At 35.5% G+C, this 15700-nt stretch overlaps 1 protein-coding gene across 11 annotated transcripts in view; it reads left to right on the forward strand.

Moving 5' to 3' along the window:
* The window catches only part of ppip5k2 (diphosphoinositol pentakisphosphate kinase 2), a 51357-nt gene extending 35657 nt beyond the window's left edge, over window positions 1-15700 (forward strand). For 2 of the 11 annotated variants that reach the window (XM_088629977.1, XM_088629981.1), the window contains 7 exons: window positions 2174-2243; window positions 5665-5784; window positions 7378-7440; window positions 9705-9860; window positions 12527-12673; window positions 13054-13182; window positions 14454-15700. In XM_088629977.1, coding sequence (XP_088486103.1) covers window positions 2174-2243; window positions 5665-5784; window positions 7378-7440; window positions 9705-9860; window positions 12527-12673; window positions 13054-13182; window positions 14454-14596 — 828 coding nt within the window. In that variant the 3' untranslated portion in view covers window positions 14597-15700. Of the gene's footprint in view, window positions 1-2173; window positions 2244-5664; window positions 5785-7377; window positions 7441-9648; window positions 9861-12526; window positions 12674-13053; window positions 13183-14453 lie in introns of those variants that run through there. The other 9 variants (XM_088629979.1, XM_088629984.1, XM_088629985.1 and 6 more) reach the window with 7 other exon arrangements.

Consider the following 15700-nt stretch of genomic DNA (forward strand, 5'->3'; position numbering starts at 1 on the left):
TAGGTTTCACACCTTGTGTTTAAGGATTTTACTTCTAAATCACCCCTTTCAGTGTTTTGTTCCTTTTGTTTTGTGTAATCTATAAACTTGTTTTATATTTGATCATTTAAAAACTGTTAAAAATCACCTGGTGTTTAACTCCATTTAAGTTTCTTTATACTTAGAGCTCCAGTCTTTCTCATAAGCAGCTCTGACATAAGGAAGCTTATCAGTTTTGTACCAAACAGACAAATTGACCCTCTTCACTGAAAGACCCTTTTTACTTACAGTGTACTATGCTGTAACCAGACTGACTTTGTCTGAATTCTTCTAATCAATAACTGGCAACATTCTCATGAAAAACATGAAGTTTTACTTCCATGTTTTTTGTGATAATGAATGTCTTTTGATAGATGTCTGAACTGAATTCTATAATTTACGTTAATACAGAGGAGAACTATTCATCTTTTTGATTTTGATTATAAACTGTATGTTTTAATGATAAAATGTCACCTAGATAGGAAACTTGTAGGTGCCAGATCAGTCTAGACAAATACATGCATTAGATGTCCTTTGAGACTTACTGTACACAATTGTCAGTTTCTACAGTACTAAGAATTCAATTGGTAAATCAGACATTTAAACCTTTTTTGGGGGTGGGGTGTTTTTCATTATTGTTAGTGGCCTGGTGCTTAACATTTGCCAGAACTCAGTTATAGTGCTGCTTTGCCAATATTAAATGCTACTTTTCTCTAAATTCACTGTTTTTATTCTGGTTTGTAAGTTGGGAAGAGCCTTTTCTTCTTTTTCAGCCATATATGTCTGTGTTTCATTTAACCTTTTTCCAATTAACATACAGTAGCATGTAATCTAACCTTTATTCTCACAATTTAATTAAAAGGGAAATCACTTTGGGAAATGGGTTTTGTCCCAAGGAAATCAGCTCCCTTTTGCAATAGTTCTTTGCAGCCTGCAAATCTAAACTACATATGTAAAATGCATGCATGTGAGTTCTGTGTGTCTGTTTTTCTTTTTTGTCCATGTGTGCCATGTTTGATCCTGGACCCTTTTCACTTTGAGATAAAATTGTTTAAGCCTGAAAATAGTCTTTTGTCCCAAAGGTTAACCTGTGGGTGAGCCTAATTTGTAGAAGAAGTTGTAGGGTGATTAGGATTTTCTTTCAGGAGGTTCTGCTTCCTGGGGATGTCACATCACTTGTGAATGAATTAATGGTGCCTCTACACTGAACGTTATATGACGTTATACGTTATATAACGTAAGTGCAGCATCCAGACAAGGACACGTTTGATTCCACTTCACCTGAGCAGTGTGCCATGCTGCATAAGGCAGATTAGAAATTCCAAGAAGCAAAAAAAGCCAAACTACTGTATTCTGCAATGAATAGTACAGTTCTCTTTTCTTGGTAATGTTCCCTATTTCTGTATTTTCAGTATGTGAAAATGTTTGGATTTTAATTTGTTACACCCAATATGCGCCATTATGATTGAGGTAAAGCACAGTTTAATCTTATACCACGTCCTTTGTTCTGTGGTGTTTAGGCACCTTAAATCATCACGGTTGCCTCTTATAGTAGTGCTTACAGGTAAGCTGTGAATCCCATCTTCAGATGTGGAATATGGGTACAGTTTCATCAGTTCAAGACTTACATGTATATTCAACAGCCATGAACCTCAGTACTCATGTATAGTATGATCCTGCACTGACGTCTGGCACAAACCAGGATCTCTTCTGTTTAACATTTCTTCTAAATGGCACCTTTATGAAACAGTGCTATTACCTACTGTAAAAACTTGTCTTGTTTTTTTTTGTTCTTTTTTGAGACAGGTGCAGTAAATATATGGTAAAAGTTGCTCACTAAACCTGGCTCATAAATGCATAAAGTTGTCTCGTGTCTCCTTCTACCTGCATCCTTTTCATCCTTGATGTCAGTTTGCTCTGTTTAATTGCAAGGATCTCATACATGGAATGGACTATCTTCAGTCTTGGGGATGTTGCATGAAATCTTGTCTCCTTTTTTTTGGGGTTTTCGTTTTCTTGTATCACTGCACTAACATCCTTTCTGCTGCATATTAACATTTGTCTGTCTGGACAGGCCTCTGTATAAAGTTGTAGACATCTACTCCTAGAGTGGTTTACTAAAATGATGTAATATTCTCTGATTTTTCTTGTACAGGTGTTGTCTGAGAACAACAGCCACACAAGAGTTGGCAGACTGCATTCTGAACAGAAGCACTGTGGCATGGGTAAGTATTGTTTGCTGTAATGGGTTTAGGGTGCATAATTCTCTTTGTGTTTGGTTTAAATTCTATCAATAGTTTTTTTTTAAATGGTGTCTGTAGTGATACTACAGTCTACTGTATCTGTATATTTTATGTACTTTTCAATCGTAATTGGAGACAGTATAAAACAGACATTCATTTGAGAGTGACTGGTAAAATGTTTGACAACATAATTTTTTTAATAAAATCTATTCCCATGCTAGACACGTTTCTGCACACTTAAATTATACAGCATTTCAGTTGTTCTTTGGGTCTTCTTCAGTGATTTATAATTAATGTAAGTTAATTGAGAGACAGTTTTGAAGTCCAAGGTTGTGATTAAGTACTGTTATTGTCAGAATCAGATATTAATTCTTTGCTGTTTTGTTTCGTATCTTGCCAATCTGCAGTGCTATTTTTGCTTGTAATGTTAATTCTCCTATCAAAACCTGCTATTTATGGCTGACAATTTACTGTGTATTACTAAATGTATTTTGCGATGCTCACTGAAATAAAATAAATGTATGCTGTATGATTAATAATGTAAATCATTTAAGAAAAGGTTTTTGCCACATTTTGGACCATAAACTGCAGCTAAGACAACAAATTTCACACATGCTAGTAATGTCCATTGTTGCAGAATCAGCACCAAATGGCAACCAAACTAGGCAAAACGATATCTAGCAATCTAAAGTGAAGCACCTTGGTCAAGGACACCACAGTAGTTCTTACCTAGTACTAATACAGTGTATTGTTGATTAAATTCAATCATTTTGATCATATGCCCTACAGCAATACATTTTAAGAAGTTCTTTTTCATTTAGTTTAGTTGAAAGTTGTAACTCAATTTCTTTGGTCTCCAGCAAATAAACCCTTGCATGTAACTAATTAGGAAGTATGGACAGTTTAGCTTATTCACTTGCCTTTCGAATGGGCTTTTTTCTTGATTTGATTGCATTTTATTGAATTTGCCAGGTACAGTTAGAATCCCATGTAGAATCCCACAAGTGATCCCTTAAGGAACTCTAAAGAATAATAAACTTTAAATGCTTGTGTTATATTACATAAATCATACAAAAATATACAATGTTATACACACACATATACAGTATATACTGTACAGTATGTTAGAATTGCACATTTCAATAAATGTCCAGACATCTGAATCCAGACAAAATGTAATTACAAACACAAATACTGTATGTGAAAACTAAAAATGCAATTATTATAATTGTTTCTTAGATAATAGGTGAGCATTAAAAGAGCTAGTAGCGATTTTATTTCAGAGTTTTTTTTTTCAGAAAAATACAATATTTGGAATTCTTACGTAGCTAAAATGTTTTTGGAGTTATTTTGATTAATTGACCATTAGAGATTTCCAATAGCTAAATAGCCTCATTAGTGAGAGAACATGGCACAGTTCATGAGGTGAATCAACACTGTTAAATGTCAGTCCTGATGAAGAATGATCAAGAAGACAAAACATAGAAAGGGACCAAAATGCTCCACTTATCAAGAGAATAATGCTTTGTATCACCGGTATGTTGGAGGCTGGACTAAATTACCTAAGGTAGATTTGCCAGCAGTGAAGCCAAGTCATCTTAAACAGTGAATCAAGGTTCAGTGGAGACTAAATCAATGCCATGATGATGATGATGCACTGATTGTTGTATATACAGTAACAGATCACTTGCAGTAACAGATTCCCAACACCATTGAAGCATAGAACGGATCAGTCTCGGGATAGACAGCTGTGGGATGTCCAGTTCTCTTTTCTGTGCTGCTTCAGTCACTAGGCAAAGTTGTGTCCTGTTGATGGTATTCACAATTATTACTTATTACCAACAAGGTAGTACCATTGATGTTCTACTGGACTCAGGATAAGAAGTTGGCCACAACAACTTTGATGATGTGGGATTGTGATCCTTGCAGTTTGTGATTTTTCTTTTCGACAGTTGTCGATTGGCTTGCAGGAACACCAAATCCGCTGAATCAAGGACTGTGTTTATGTGTTGCTGAGAAATAAGGTTGGCCTCAGTCAACACCAATGGCATCCTTACTTTAAAGAAGATTCAACTAGATCATGGCACTTCCACCAACCCACCAGTGGGTTTGAAGAAGAACACAATAGTTGTCTTCCATCAAGAATGTTTAGGGAAGATTGTTATTTATTCAGTCTATCACTTTCTCGGCCAGCACATCAGATGTTTTCTGGCCAACAGGATTCATTCATATTTTCTCTCTGCTGTCAGTGTTACCAAAGAATGGCTTATAAATATGGAGAAAAGTTTCATGCCGATGGTCAACTACAGTCAGTCACCAAATTGGCTGGTGCTTCCTGTGAATGCCTGTACTGTGCAATAGCACTGCACTCTCAAAACGATTGAGTGATGGAAATGTTTTAGATGTGGAAGTGATAGTCCTAAGACACTGTGGTTACCATCTCCCTTGCAGGACATGGCCTGGCCTTCACAGAGTCAGTTTCCTGATGTCTATGGAATAATCTGTTGATTTCTGAAGTAGACCTTCTCATTTTCCAGGCCACTTATTTCAAAGACAGGCTGGCTGCAATTATGCCAGTAGCAAGAACTTTAATTGTCACTGCTCAAGCAGTGAATGGCCATACCATTTTCTGTTTTTATAGTTGGTAAAAACATGCCTTTTCACATGTTGGCTTCTACAGATTCTTATTTTAGCAAATTTAACACAAATACCAAATTCAGTACCAGGCATTTATATGATAATATACTTTACTTTAGCTGAGTATTTTGTTGTCCTGAGGAACAGTACAGTAGTTCTGAAACAATCAGCAAATCTATCTGCTTACTAATTAAACTGTAGGGAACATTTTGCAGTAGGCTACTCGTGCAAATATTAGACTGATACCAGCATTAGGACCAAAATCGGATAAAAACGTATGTCATTTCACATTTTTAATATAAGAAGTCATTCTGTATTTCTAAACAGAAACGAAAAAAATTGTCACTTAATTTTAAGCTCCCCCAAAAATGTCCTCCCAGGAGAAAGCAAGAAGTGAAAAAACTGAACACCCTCACTTCCCCCACCCAGCTAGCAAAATAAAACTGCAAAGGGGGTCGGGAAAGCTACTTTTAATTTAGACTAGCAAGAAAATATGAATTTTTGGCAGGTCTATACATTTTAGTCTACCATAGCCATGCCTCAGAAGCTTTTGGTGCCAACATAAAGCTTTCTTTAGTGGTTATTCTGTTAAGGAGATTTTTCATCATCTACCAAGTGACATTACAAGCATTATGTGACACTGCATTAGGCTGCACAAAGTCTCTGTGGCAAGAACCTACATAATATAAATGCATGCTGCATGCATTTCCTCTTCTAAATTTTAGAGTATGTGGTTGTTGTATGTGTTTTCTCTAACTCCTATTAGGGTCTCATTGTGCTGGGCTGTTTAGCACGGTGGTGCTCGGGGGGTCTTCCAGTGCACCTAACCTACAGGATTATGCTCGTGCTCACCGTAAAAAGCTGACTTCTTCTGGCTTCTTAGATGGTATGTGCAAACACGCACACACATCATCAAAAGATGAACCTGTAGCTATTTTCTGGAAAGGAATCCTGGAATTTTATGTGATTACAGCTTTACAAAAAGAAATGTCATGTATTTTTGTAAAGCTTATTTTTATTGCCATACTTCTTGTATAAATTTGAGCTGATAACTATTGCCTGCAACGGTTTTCTTAGTCAGAGTGCAGCAATTGTACATTAACAGACAAGCTGAACTCTTTTTCTGTTTTGTGTTTATTCTGTGGCTAGGACAAGTAATTCAACATATTCATTCAGCCTTAGGCATCAGCAAGATTTTTAAGCTGAGGTTTATAAATGATTTGAATTATTTGCAGGTGTCTAGATCTTGTTGCAAAGGTTGTGGTAAAATCCATTTATGTACTGTATGTACTCTCTCAGTTCTGGAAATGTTTGCACCGTACCTTAGACCGGATGTTCTGCTAAACACACTTTGCTTATTGGCTTTACCCTTGTATGTTCATAGAGCGCAAATACATTTGAAGCACATGTCTATCCATTTTATTTATTGACATTGATGGACTGACCAACCAACCAGCCTTAAATTGAAGCTCTGCACTGTGGGTGTCTGGCTGGAATCTTGCTACTAAAATAAGGAAAGTTTGTTCAATGAAGATGTCAATGAAATTCGAGTTGTCCACTTACATGGCAAGACTCATTTATTTGGGTGAAGCAGGACCTTACTATTGTCACAATCAGACAGGCATAACCTTAGTCTAGGGGGAGGGTTGTGGTGGAGGACACATATTCTTTACATTATGGGCGAGTCTGACCTGTTGTTTTCTGTCCTAAGGTAGTTTGAACACTTTCTTAGCACTTGCTTGCAGTTCCCATGTGTAAATAGTTATTTTCACCTGTTCGGAATGGTGTTTGCATCCACAAGCGGGTGTTGTGATTGTAAAAATAAATCTGCCCGGACGTTACTTTTCCAGATTAGAAAACGTCTAAAAAAAAAATCCTATCGAGCGCCGTCTGAAAATACCCCACAAAAACTCCAGGATTCCTTGAACTTTGTTGTTGTGTGAATCACTTCTTTATTTAATGTAACTACATTTGTCATTTTGATTTTTGACTAATTCTTATGCTTAGGTAGAGAAATAATTTTCAGCAATACTAGATATTGCTTGCAGACAAATGTGGTGTTTAATTTTCTAACAATCTCAACGGGGAAACTTGAATGGTAGCAGCCGAGTCTTTTTCTGCAGAAGGCAAGATGCATTTCTGCTTGCCATTTGAGAGACTTGTCCATGATTCTGACTTCCAGGATTTCGAAAGGTTTACCTAACAGGGATCACAGAGTTTGCACTTTTCTCTTAATTCCCAAGCAGTACACACCTTAACGTTTCACTTAGCACTCCACATTAAACAATGGTGATTTAGTTTGTTGCTCCTTGCTTTGGCTGACAGCCTTTACACCTTAACTACTCCCTTTTACTTTATCCTTCCTTTTTCCTGCATGCTACCTCGTCCATTACTTTTTTTTTCTGTCTTCTTCCCTTTCTTGTCTTTTTCTGGTAGCTAGCTGTTTTAAATTTCAGATACCTGTTTTTCTCTTTCTCAGACGCCACACGTGGTTCTGCTGTAAAACGATTTTCTATCTCATTTGCTCGACACCCAACCAATGGTATGTTTGCTTTTGTTGTTTAAAAGAATTCTCCCTTGCTTCATCACTTTTTTTTTGTGGGTGTGAAGATTCCGTCCATCAGTCCTCCTCTAACCCCTGCACAACTACCATCAGGAATGACCATTTGACCATGGCCATTGGGACAGCTGAAGTACAGTATATCATACAGTACAGTATATACTGTACCATGCAGATTTTTAGTACGGCTCAAAAAAACACTGGAGTTGCGATAGGTTCCTAAATTTTGAATCGGGATAGAGACGTCTTTTTAGATGATTATGTTTGCATCTTTACAGAAAAAGGTAAGCATGTTTGGCATAGTTAAACTACGTAGCACTGGAAGGTTGGGGACAAGGTACTCATGGGATGTTAGGCCACAGTAGAGCAGTAATCATGCAGGGATCACAGTGGGAAAGGAAAGAGATGAGCAAGGTAGCTGCATTTCCACTTGTGTGAAAGTGAGCTCCGGCAACTGTGATCTTTGAGCTCTTTTGGTTGCTTTGAATTTTTTTTCAAGTTTTCTTAAATATTCTTGAACATGTAGAAGTGGACAGGTGAAAAAAAAAAGGATTATTTACAGTAGGTACCCTGTATCTCACAATGAGCACAGCCTGCTGCTTGTATGTCAGAAACTAATCTTCTGTCAGAAAATAAAAATGCAGTACATGAAACTTTGTGAAATGTAAATATTTGCTTTATATTTATATTATATTTAAGAATGAAGTCATACATGTACTGGAGCTGAAGAAAAGCTATAATCACATCAGGCTATGTCAAAGTTAATCAGAATAGAACATATGCGCTAGTCATAATATACCGTATGCCTTTACTTTCAGTCCTGGAAGGCTATTGATATGGCTGATGTGAGATGAGGTATCTTTCTCAAAAATACAACACTATTTAAACTGTGCTGTGGTAGAGTCACCCAGACGTCAGCAGAAGAGTTTTCCTTTTCCTTCATGGACCCTGTCCAGGAGGAGAGTCTGTAATACAAAGAAAGAAAATCAAAGCCTTTCAGCTGTTTCAAGGAGTCGGCAGTCAAAGAACAGTAGCCTTAGGGCTGTCCTGAAGGAGGTCTGGCGATGGCCTGGTAGTCCTGCACCACTACAGTGTTTGGATGGTGCTGTTTTTCATTAAGCTATAGCAGAAGTCTATTAGCCTTAGTCTGAATTTCACTAGTGATAGGTGAGTTCCAAGCCACACATGTTTTAAATCCACTTCTTGGTCTGTTTTCATGTGTAAAATCTTTTATGGTATAATAATAATTTAGTAAGCAGCCCACAGTTTAAAGAATGCAATTAAAATTGAGTTTAATATCCAGATTGAACATAAAAAGAGCAGTGGAGTTAATAATTATATTATAATGAATACCAGTTTCAAAAAGTCCTTTCACAAAGTTTAGTTGTAAACATCTTTAATTGATGTGTGCGTTTCAACAAATATTCCTCGATGACCTGTAGTGTAAACTACTAGATTTAGAATTAAAAATGATTATGTGGGTGAGTGTTACATAATTTAAATGATTGAAACAACTCGTAGGTAAAGAAAGGCGAAATATCAAGGTAATGTTAGATTTAAACTGAAGATTAGATTACATTGTGATTATATAAAGAAACTAAGTAAGTGACTATAATCTACAATATTATCATCCGATTGTTGGAAAAGTATAGAGGGCTGATACAGATTTAACTGCTAGATGAGTAGTGTTGAAGTCTCATAGCCATACTGTATATTAATTTAATGCTTAGGATAAACAAAGTATATTGTATCTTTAAATGTTGTAATTATAGGTATATATGTGTACTTTTGTAAACTAACAAAGATAATTGAATGGGGCCTTGTATTTTTAAAATTTTTGTAAAGTACATTTTATAAAAGTGCTTGTGGAAAAGGTGTGGTATTTTAAAAGAGCAAATGTTCAGCTGTTTACTTCATTGTTCCTGCGAGGTTTGTGGATAAAACCTGTTGTGTACAGCTTTCATATATATCCTTTAGATGTAGTAAACTATTATAAAAATAGCAGTTTTTCATTGTTTGCATAGTCTTATAAGAAAGGTTTGTTGGGCATCATACTTTCATACATTTTTGTTTTTGTTTTTTAATCTGCATTTCTAAATGCCTCAGTGTTTTCCAGTATGTTGTGTGGTAAGTGTTGATTGTTACGTTCAGTGGGTAAATTTCTAAACTATTGTTTCTTTTAAATTACAGCTGCCTTTTTCTTTTTTCTACTTTATCTGATCCCCTCTCCTTAACCCCTTCCGCAGACCTCTCTTCCTCTCCTCGTACCTTTAATAAAGGGAAAATGGTGAAACAAGTGTCGTGTGAGAGTGCCTTACCCTATTTTTTGGGCCTCGACCTAGAGCAGCCACACCTGATCAGGTGTTTGTCTGTTACCTCCCTGGAATATGTAGACCTCAGTGGTATGTTGCTTTAGGCTTGTGCTTGAGGCCAGGCAGCTTATTTTTTGTGTAAACCCTTTCAGCATTATTCCATGCTCTTGTAAATACCTTAAGAGGATTTGCATGTCAACTGCTCAAGATTTACTGTACTTTAAATACACAATATTAAAGCTATACTCTTTTTGGTGACATAACTGGTACCAATGTACATTTGGTTAAAAGAATTAATGAACCACATTAAAAAGATCTCTTAGCAGGTCAACAGAAGTGCTGTATTTTTTTTTTTATTGGCATGAGAAGGTTAAGGCAAATATTTGTCAAGTAGAAGTACAATAGGGGAGAGGACTTGTGAACTCTACATGTGTGTCCTTAATCAGTAAGTAAAAAAATATTGAAAACATGTTTTACCTTTGTATAGTCATTGAAAAAATAACTTTTCTTATTATCTGTAGGTTTGTAGAAATATTGTAACATATAAAGGTACTTGGTACTTTTACTCGATACTTATAAAAGGTACTTAGACTTAACTTATAATTAGTTCTCAATCTATTGTTTTTTGCTCTATTGCAGAGACATTAAACACTTCTGCATCTTGTATTTTTATAATTGTTTCGGACTACAATAATTATCTAAATCATTTTAATGTTGCTGGTCAAAACACGTCTCCATCTTAGCTACAATTCCTGTTTATTTCTTCTTGTATAAATATGCTTTTTTCAGTGTTGAAAATTAAATGAATGGGTTTACACTGAATTGTGTTTTTATGTAATAAGCTTGTTTGCTTGCATGTATTTGTCTTCCATGGAAATAGTACAATGTTCCCAAAAGTTTTTTTGTATCTTGAAAGGCAAAGTGACCTATACCATCACAGAATACAAACATGTTATAATGTCTATCATTAAGCTTTAATATGATGAAAATACAGTACACTAAAAACTTAAATATAACTAAGACCTGATTTTAACACAGTTCTTGAAAGCAATATACTGTATAATTTATTTTCACACCAGAAAATACATGCAGTGGCATATCCCTCCTTTTAGTTTGCTAAAAACAATAGCTGACATAGTATGAAGAACAAGTTTTGCAGACTTCAAAAGGCCTTGTGTTGAGTCGCAATACAAATGGTCAGTATATGTCAACGGGAATACGCAGCACATTACTTTTAATGAGAAACATACCAGTGTTTTAGGTCACTTGTAATAAAATCCTGAGTGTTAAGTCCAGAATAAAATATGTAGGATATAATACTGCTCCTGTAAACAAACTAATGAATTGTCTGCTCTCTGAATTTCTAGTTCTTTCTTGCTGCAATAACTAAGCCTTAATTGCAGAAGTAATCTGCTTTGTAAATTGTTTTTTCTGACACTTATTCCAAAAATGCTTGGTAATCTTGGATGTTTTAGAATCAGTCAGGAGCAGGTTGGTTTTGCAATGTATTAGGCACCCATTCACAAATATACATTTAAACTGCACCCTTGTAAATTATAGTGAAAAGAGTAGTATCTTAGGGTAATCACAGCAGCTACAAGCTCAAAATGAGCTTTCTGTGAAAACCCATACCTGTGACAAGCTTTTCAAAGAAATCTGTTACCAAATTTCCAGGGGAACCAATGATATAAATTATCATGATCGAATGGCAAGAAGTAATGAACATTTCCTCGTTGTTTCTTATTGCAGATAGCTAGACTTTCCTCTTGCCAAATCCTTCAGATTGCATTGGCAGTATCAGTTAATAAAAGAGATTCTTTAGGCAATTGCCAGAATGCACATCAGGTGGCATTAGGAGCAACTCAGTATGGGGAATTAGAAAGTAAAAGTAAAGATTACAGTGCAAAAATGGGTTTGGTCACTTTTTATACAAGAGTGATGGCTACAAAAATAACTTCATTTTTTAGTTTTTATATTCCCAGTTTAATTCCTATCAGCTCTTGATAATTAGAATATGGTAACTGTATTAAAAATTTAATTTAGTTTGAAGCTTTGTAACTGAGTTTGCATTTTTAACAGAAAAAAGTGGCTGTATGATCATATCTAAAATAATGTTTATTTATATGATTTAAAGATTATACTGCAGCACAATTTAAATATATACATATTTTATACTTTAAGCTATATAACTGTTCTAATGTTCTGCCCTGTCAGTTTTCCTCTCTTACCTTCATTCAGGTTAAGGGGTCCATTTGACCTACTGTATTATGGTTCCTGTGGGCCTTCTTTGCTATACATAGCTTAAAGTTTTCTTTAATTTCTCCAAGTTCTGGTATCTAAGAATCTTTTAACGAAAAAAAATTAATTACATGGGAATTAGAAAGAAAAAATGGTCAGATTTAACACATTTAAGGTAAGTAAGGATTTTCATATATTTAAACTGCCTTTAATACGGAGTAGTATTAAAACCACCTTAATACAGTATTATTATAGCTTGGGGCAACCTTGATGTGATTCATTTGCTTCCATGGTACCTACCTACACCAACCAGAATCTCTGAAAAGCATCCCATTCTGTAATGTACTAGAGTGTGTAGCATCTGACATTTGTGTTCACATACTGTATCATAAACAGTTGTGACTCATTTGCTGCTCCATTCAGTAATAAGTATATTACAGTACATTGCATTCAGTATTCACATCTTATGTCGATCAAAGAAATAGTTCATGCTAATCTCTTGAAATGGTTTCTTCTAGGTTTTGAATTGTATTCCATGGTGCCTTCAATCTGTCCCCTTGAGACCCTTCACAATTCCTTATCCCTTAAACAAGTGGATGACTTTTTGGCCTCTGTCGCTGCTTCATCCAATGAAACGTTTTTGGAAACACCAACCTCTTCCCCAGGTAGAGTGCATCTGTATGTCTGCCATGTGTGTACAAACTGTATATAGATTAAATACAAATGTGTATAATTGTGCCAGATGTCTCTTGTGCTGCCTCAGAGTGGATTTGGGCCACCTGTATTTTGCACTTTTAAAATGTGTTATCCTCATTACTGACAAACTACAGATGTGTGATTCCTTTTTTTTAATACGTCGGTTTGCTAAATACTCGTTTCACTGCTGTGACAACAAATGTAGCAGCTGGCATTAGAGAGGTATGAGAGATCACTCGCACGTATGATACTTTGTGTTCTGATTACAAGTGTAACTTTCCGCCATTGTCCAAGGGGCATTCAGCTTAACTAACTAACTTGTTGTTTGCTCTTGTATGGATTCTTCTAGCCTCTACATTAGGTTATGGTACAGTACCAAGTAGGAAAACATCTTTAAATACATACACCCCAGCAAGGATTCTGCCTTCACCTTTTTCTCATTCTTCAAGCAAGAAAGCATCAGACAGGGCATCTGTTGGTAAGAATTATTTTTTATATGTCTACCTGTAGGTTGTAATTTTCCACATAACCCAGTTTCAATGGCATAATCTTCCGTTTGATTTTTAATGTAATTTTAAAATTGACCCATTTATAATTGTGCTTAAGTGATAAAGACATCAGTATGAAAAACTGATCCAAATGTTGGTGGTTCAATCCCTTGAAAAGATAATTTTTTAATATCTTAAAAACTAAGGCAAGACAAACTCTGGCTTCAGCAGCACAAATGTAGCACAAACACAAGATTTGAGAATTAATGTACTTTTCATAGGGACCAGCTCAACGCTGCTGGTTCCTCTATTATCTAGATCATGGGTGTCCAACATGCGTGATCATTTTTCAGCATGTGTGACAAGTGTGCCAGAATCCTGGCCTTGATTCATTTCGCACCCTGTCTGAGCCTACATAGACTGCACACCAAGCAGGTGCACTGTAATGGTGTAATACACAAAGCAATCCCTGTGATTCAGTAAGTAATAACTTTGTAATTGTTATTGAAGAAAATATGTAGATAAAGAATGTGGTTCAGAAAACAAAAGAAATGTATATTTCCTTGTAGAAGTGAATGGAAAGTAGACATTTTTAATTTGTACACAACAGGTAGCTGATGCCAAAGAGAGAAGTTGTAGAAGTGAATTTATTGCTGGTTTTCAAATGCAGCAACATGTCCACATTTTAGATTGTTTTTTGCATACAATAGTATTGTATTTTGTTGATTCTATTTCACAGGTAAAACTCTGCTAAGTACTGTATAAAACAAAGAAAGGTGCATTTCACTTCATAAATTCATAAATTCATCATACCCACTGAATGTTAGTTTTATCAGTCCCTAGAGCAAAGTTCACAGGTGATGCAGATCACTAATCCCAGAGTCTATTTAGTTTGCAGTTTATCAACTGATATTAATATAAAAACATACCTGTATATATACAGTATATACATATCTGCATATATTTCTGCTAGCTATTGAACACGATAACCCAAAAATATTCAACAGAATAGAACATTTTGTAGTGTATAATAATCATAATTATGATATTGTAAATGATTCCAGCTAATAATGCTAAAAAATATCCCACCCAGCATGACCTAATTTTTAGAGAAAAAAAAAACGTCTGCTATTTTCCTAGGCCTGCAATTGAAACTTGCTGATGTTTAAAAACAAAACAAAAAGAGCCATCAGTGAATCAGACACAAGATCCTAATGCTAATATCTTCTGTTGAATCGAAGCCGTGTTCTGTTTCTTACAGTGAGCAGTGGACCCTCAAGCCCAGTGTCAAGTGCTGGTCCACCCTCTCCTGCAGATCTGTCACCACACAACATTCCTGGAGGCAACGTGCTCATGCAACAGACCAGCGATGAACAAGAAACACCTAAAGGATCTTCCCTGTAAACAATCATGAGCCTCGAGTCTCCTTTCCTTCATGTTGAAATGGATTTTGAACACGAGACTTGGATTTGCCTTATATTTGCTTTGTGAGGCATTTTACTTTATTTTATTTCCATCATCATTGAAGAGCCATGCTGTATATATTTAGCCTGAACCTTGTTGAAACCCCGGATATGTATATATATATATTTTTAACTACCTTTAAATCTACAATTACAAATGTTTCACCAGATGATATAATTTGGTGTCTATTATACAGGGTGACAAATTAAACAAAGTATGGTTTTTAAAAAAAATGTGTACAAGTTTTCAAAATAAAACTGCAATGTCCTACAGTACATTATTTTTATATTAATTGGGTAAATTATATTGTGAAAGATGTATAACAGAGTTGTTTCTGTGTGTGAAAGACTGTTTTCGGGGGTTTTTTTTTTCGTCAAGTCATGAAACATCACAGCTGAAATCCAAATTTAAATTTTGGTTGCCTTTTGAAAATTTGTATGAAGTTCTTTATACTTTGTGTTTCAAAATCCCTTATTCAATAAATTGTACTAGTTCTGCTAAAACTGAAAAAAAACAATAGAAGTATTTCATCTCATTCCTTTTCCATTGCATTGCCTCACAAGAGTGATACCACGATATCCTTAATTGGAAGAAGTGGTTAGAAAACAGATGGATGTACTACAGTATATGTATTAGCTTTTTACTTACTCGATGGTGGTTTTTCGCATTTGGCCTTTGCACTTACTAAAGCCAGACCTCAATTAGCTATTTACTATGGCTTTTCTTTTTCTTATGCTCGAACGAAGCTAATTTCAACACCTCTATCAACTCAGTAAGCCACGAAACTCCAGCAGATTTTAAAGTGAAACCAAGCCAGAAGTACTGTAAAAAGAAATCAAAGTCTTCCAGGAGTTGGTCTTACCCCGCAAACCTAAATCTATCCCTAACCAGCCTCAGCAGTTCTCTCCCAGCTGTACTTTGTCACTTTCACTAATATTGATTATACCCCACATACTGTAGTAGTACTGTGCACACAGTGTACTGTATTTTTAATTTAATTCTCTGTATTAAAATGTTGGTGTATTAAAATTTTTGAAATACTAA

Source organism: Lepisosteus platostomus, chromosome 4 (assembly GCF_059453375.1).
Source record: "Lepisosteus platostomus isolate fLepPlt1 chromosome 4, fLepPlt1.hap1, whole genome shotgun sequence".
Classification (NCBI taxonomy): domain Eukaryota; kingdom Metazoa; phylum Chordata; class Actinopteri; order Semionotiformes; family Lepisosteidae; genus Lepisosteus; species Lepisosteus platostomus.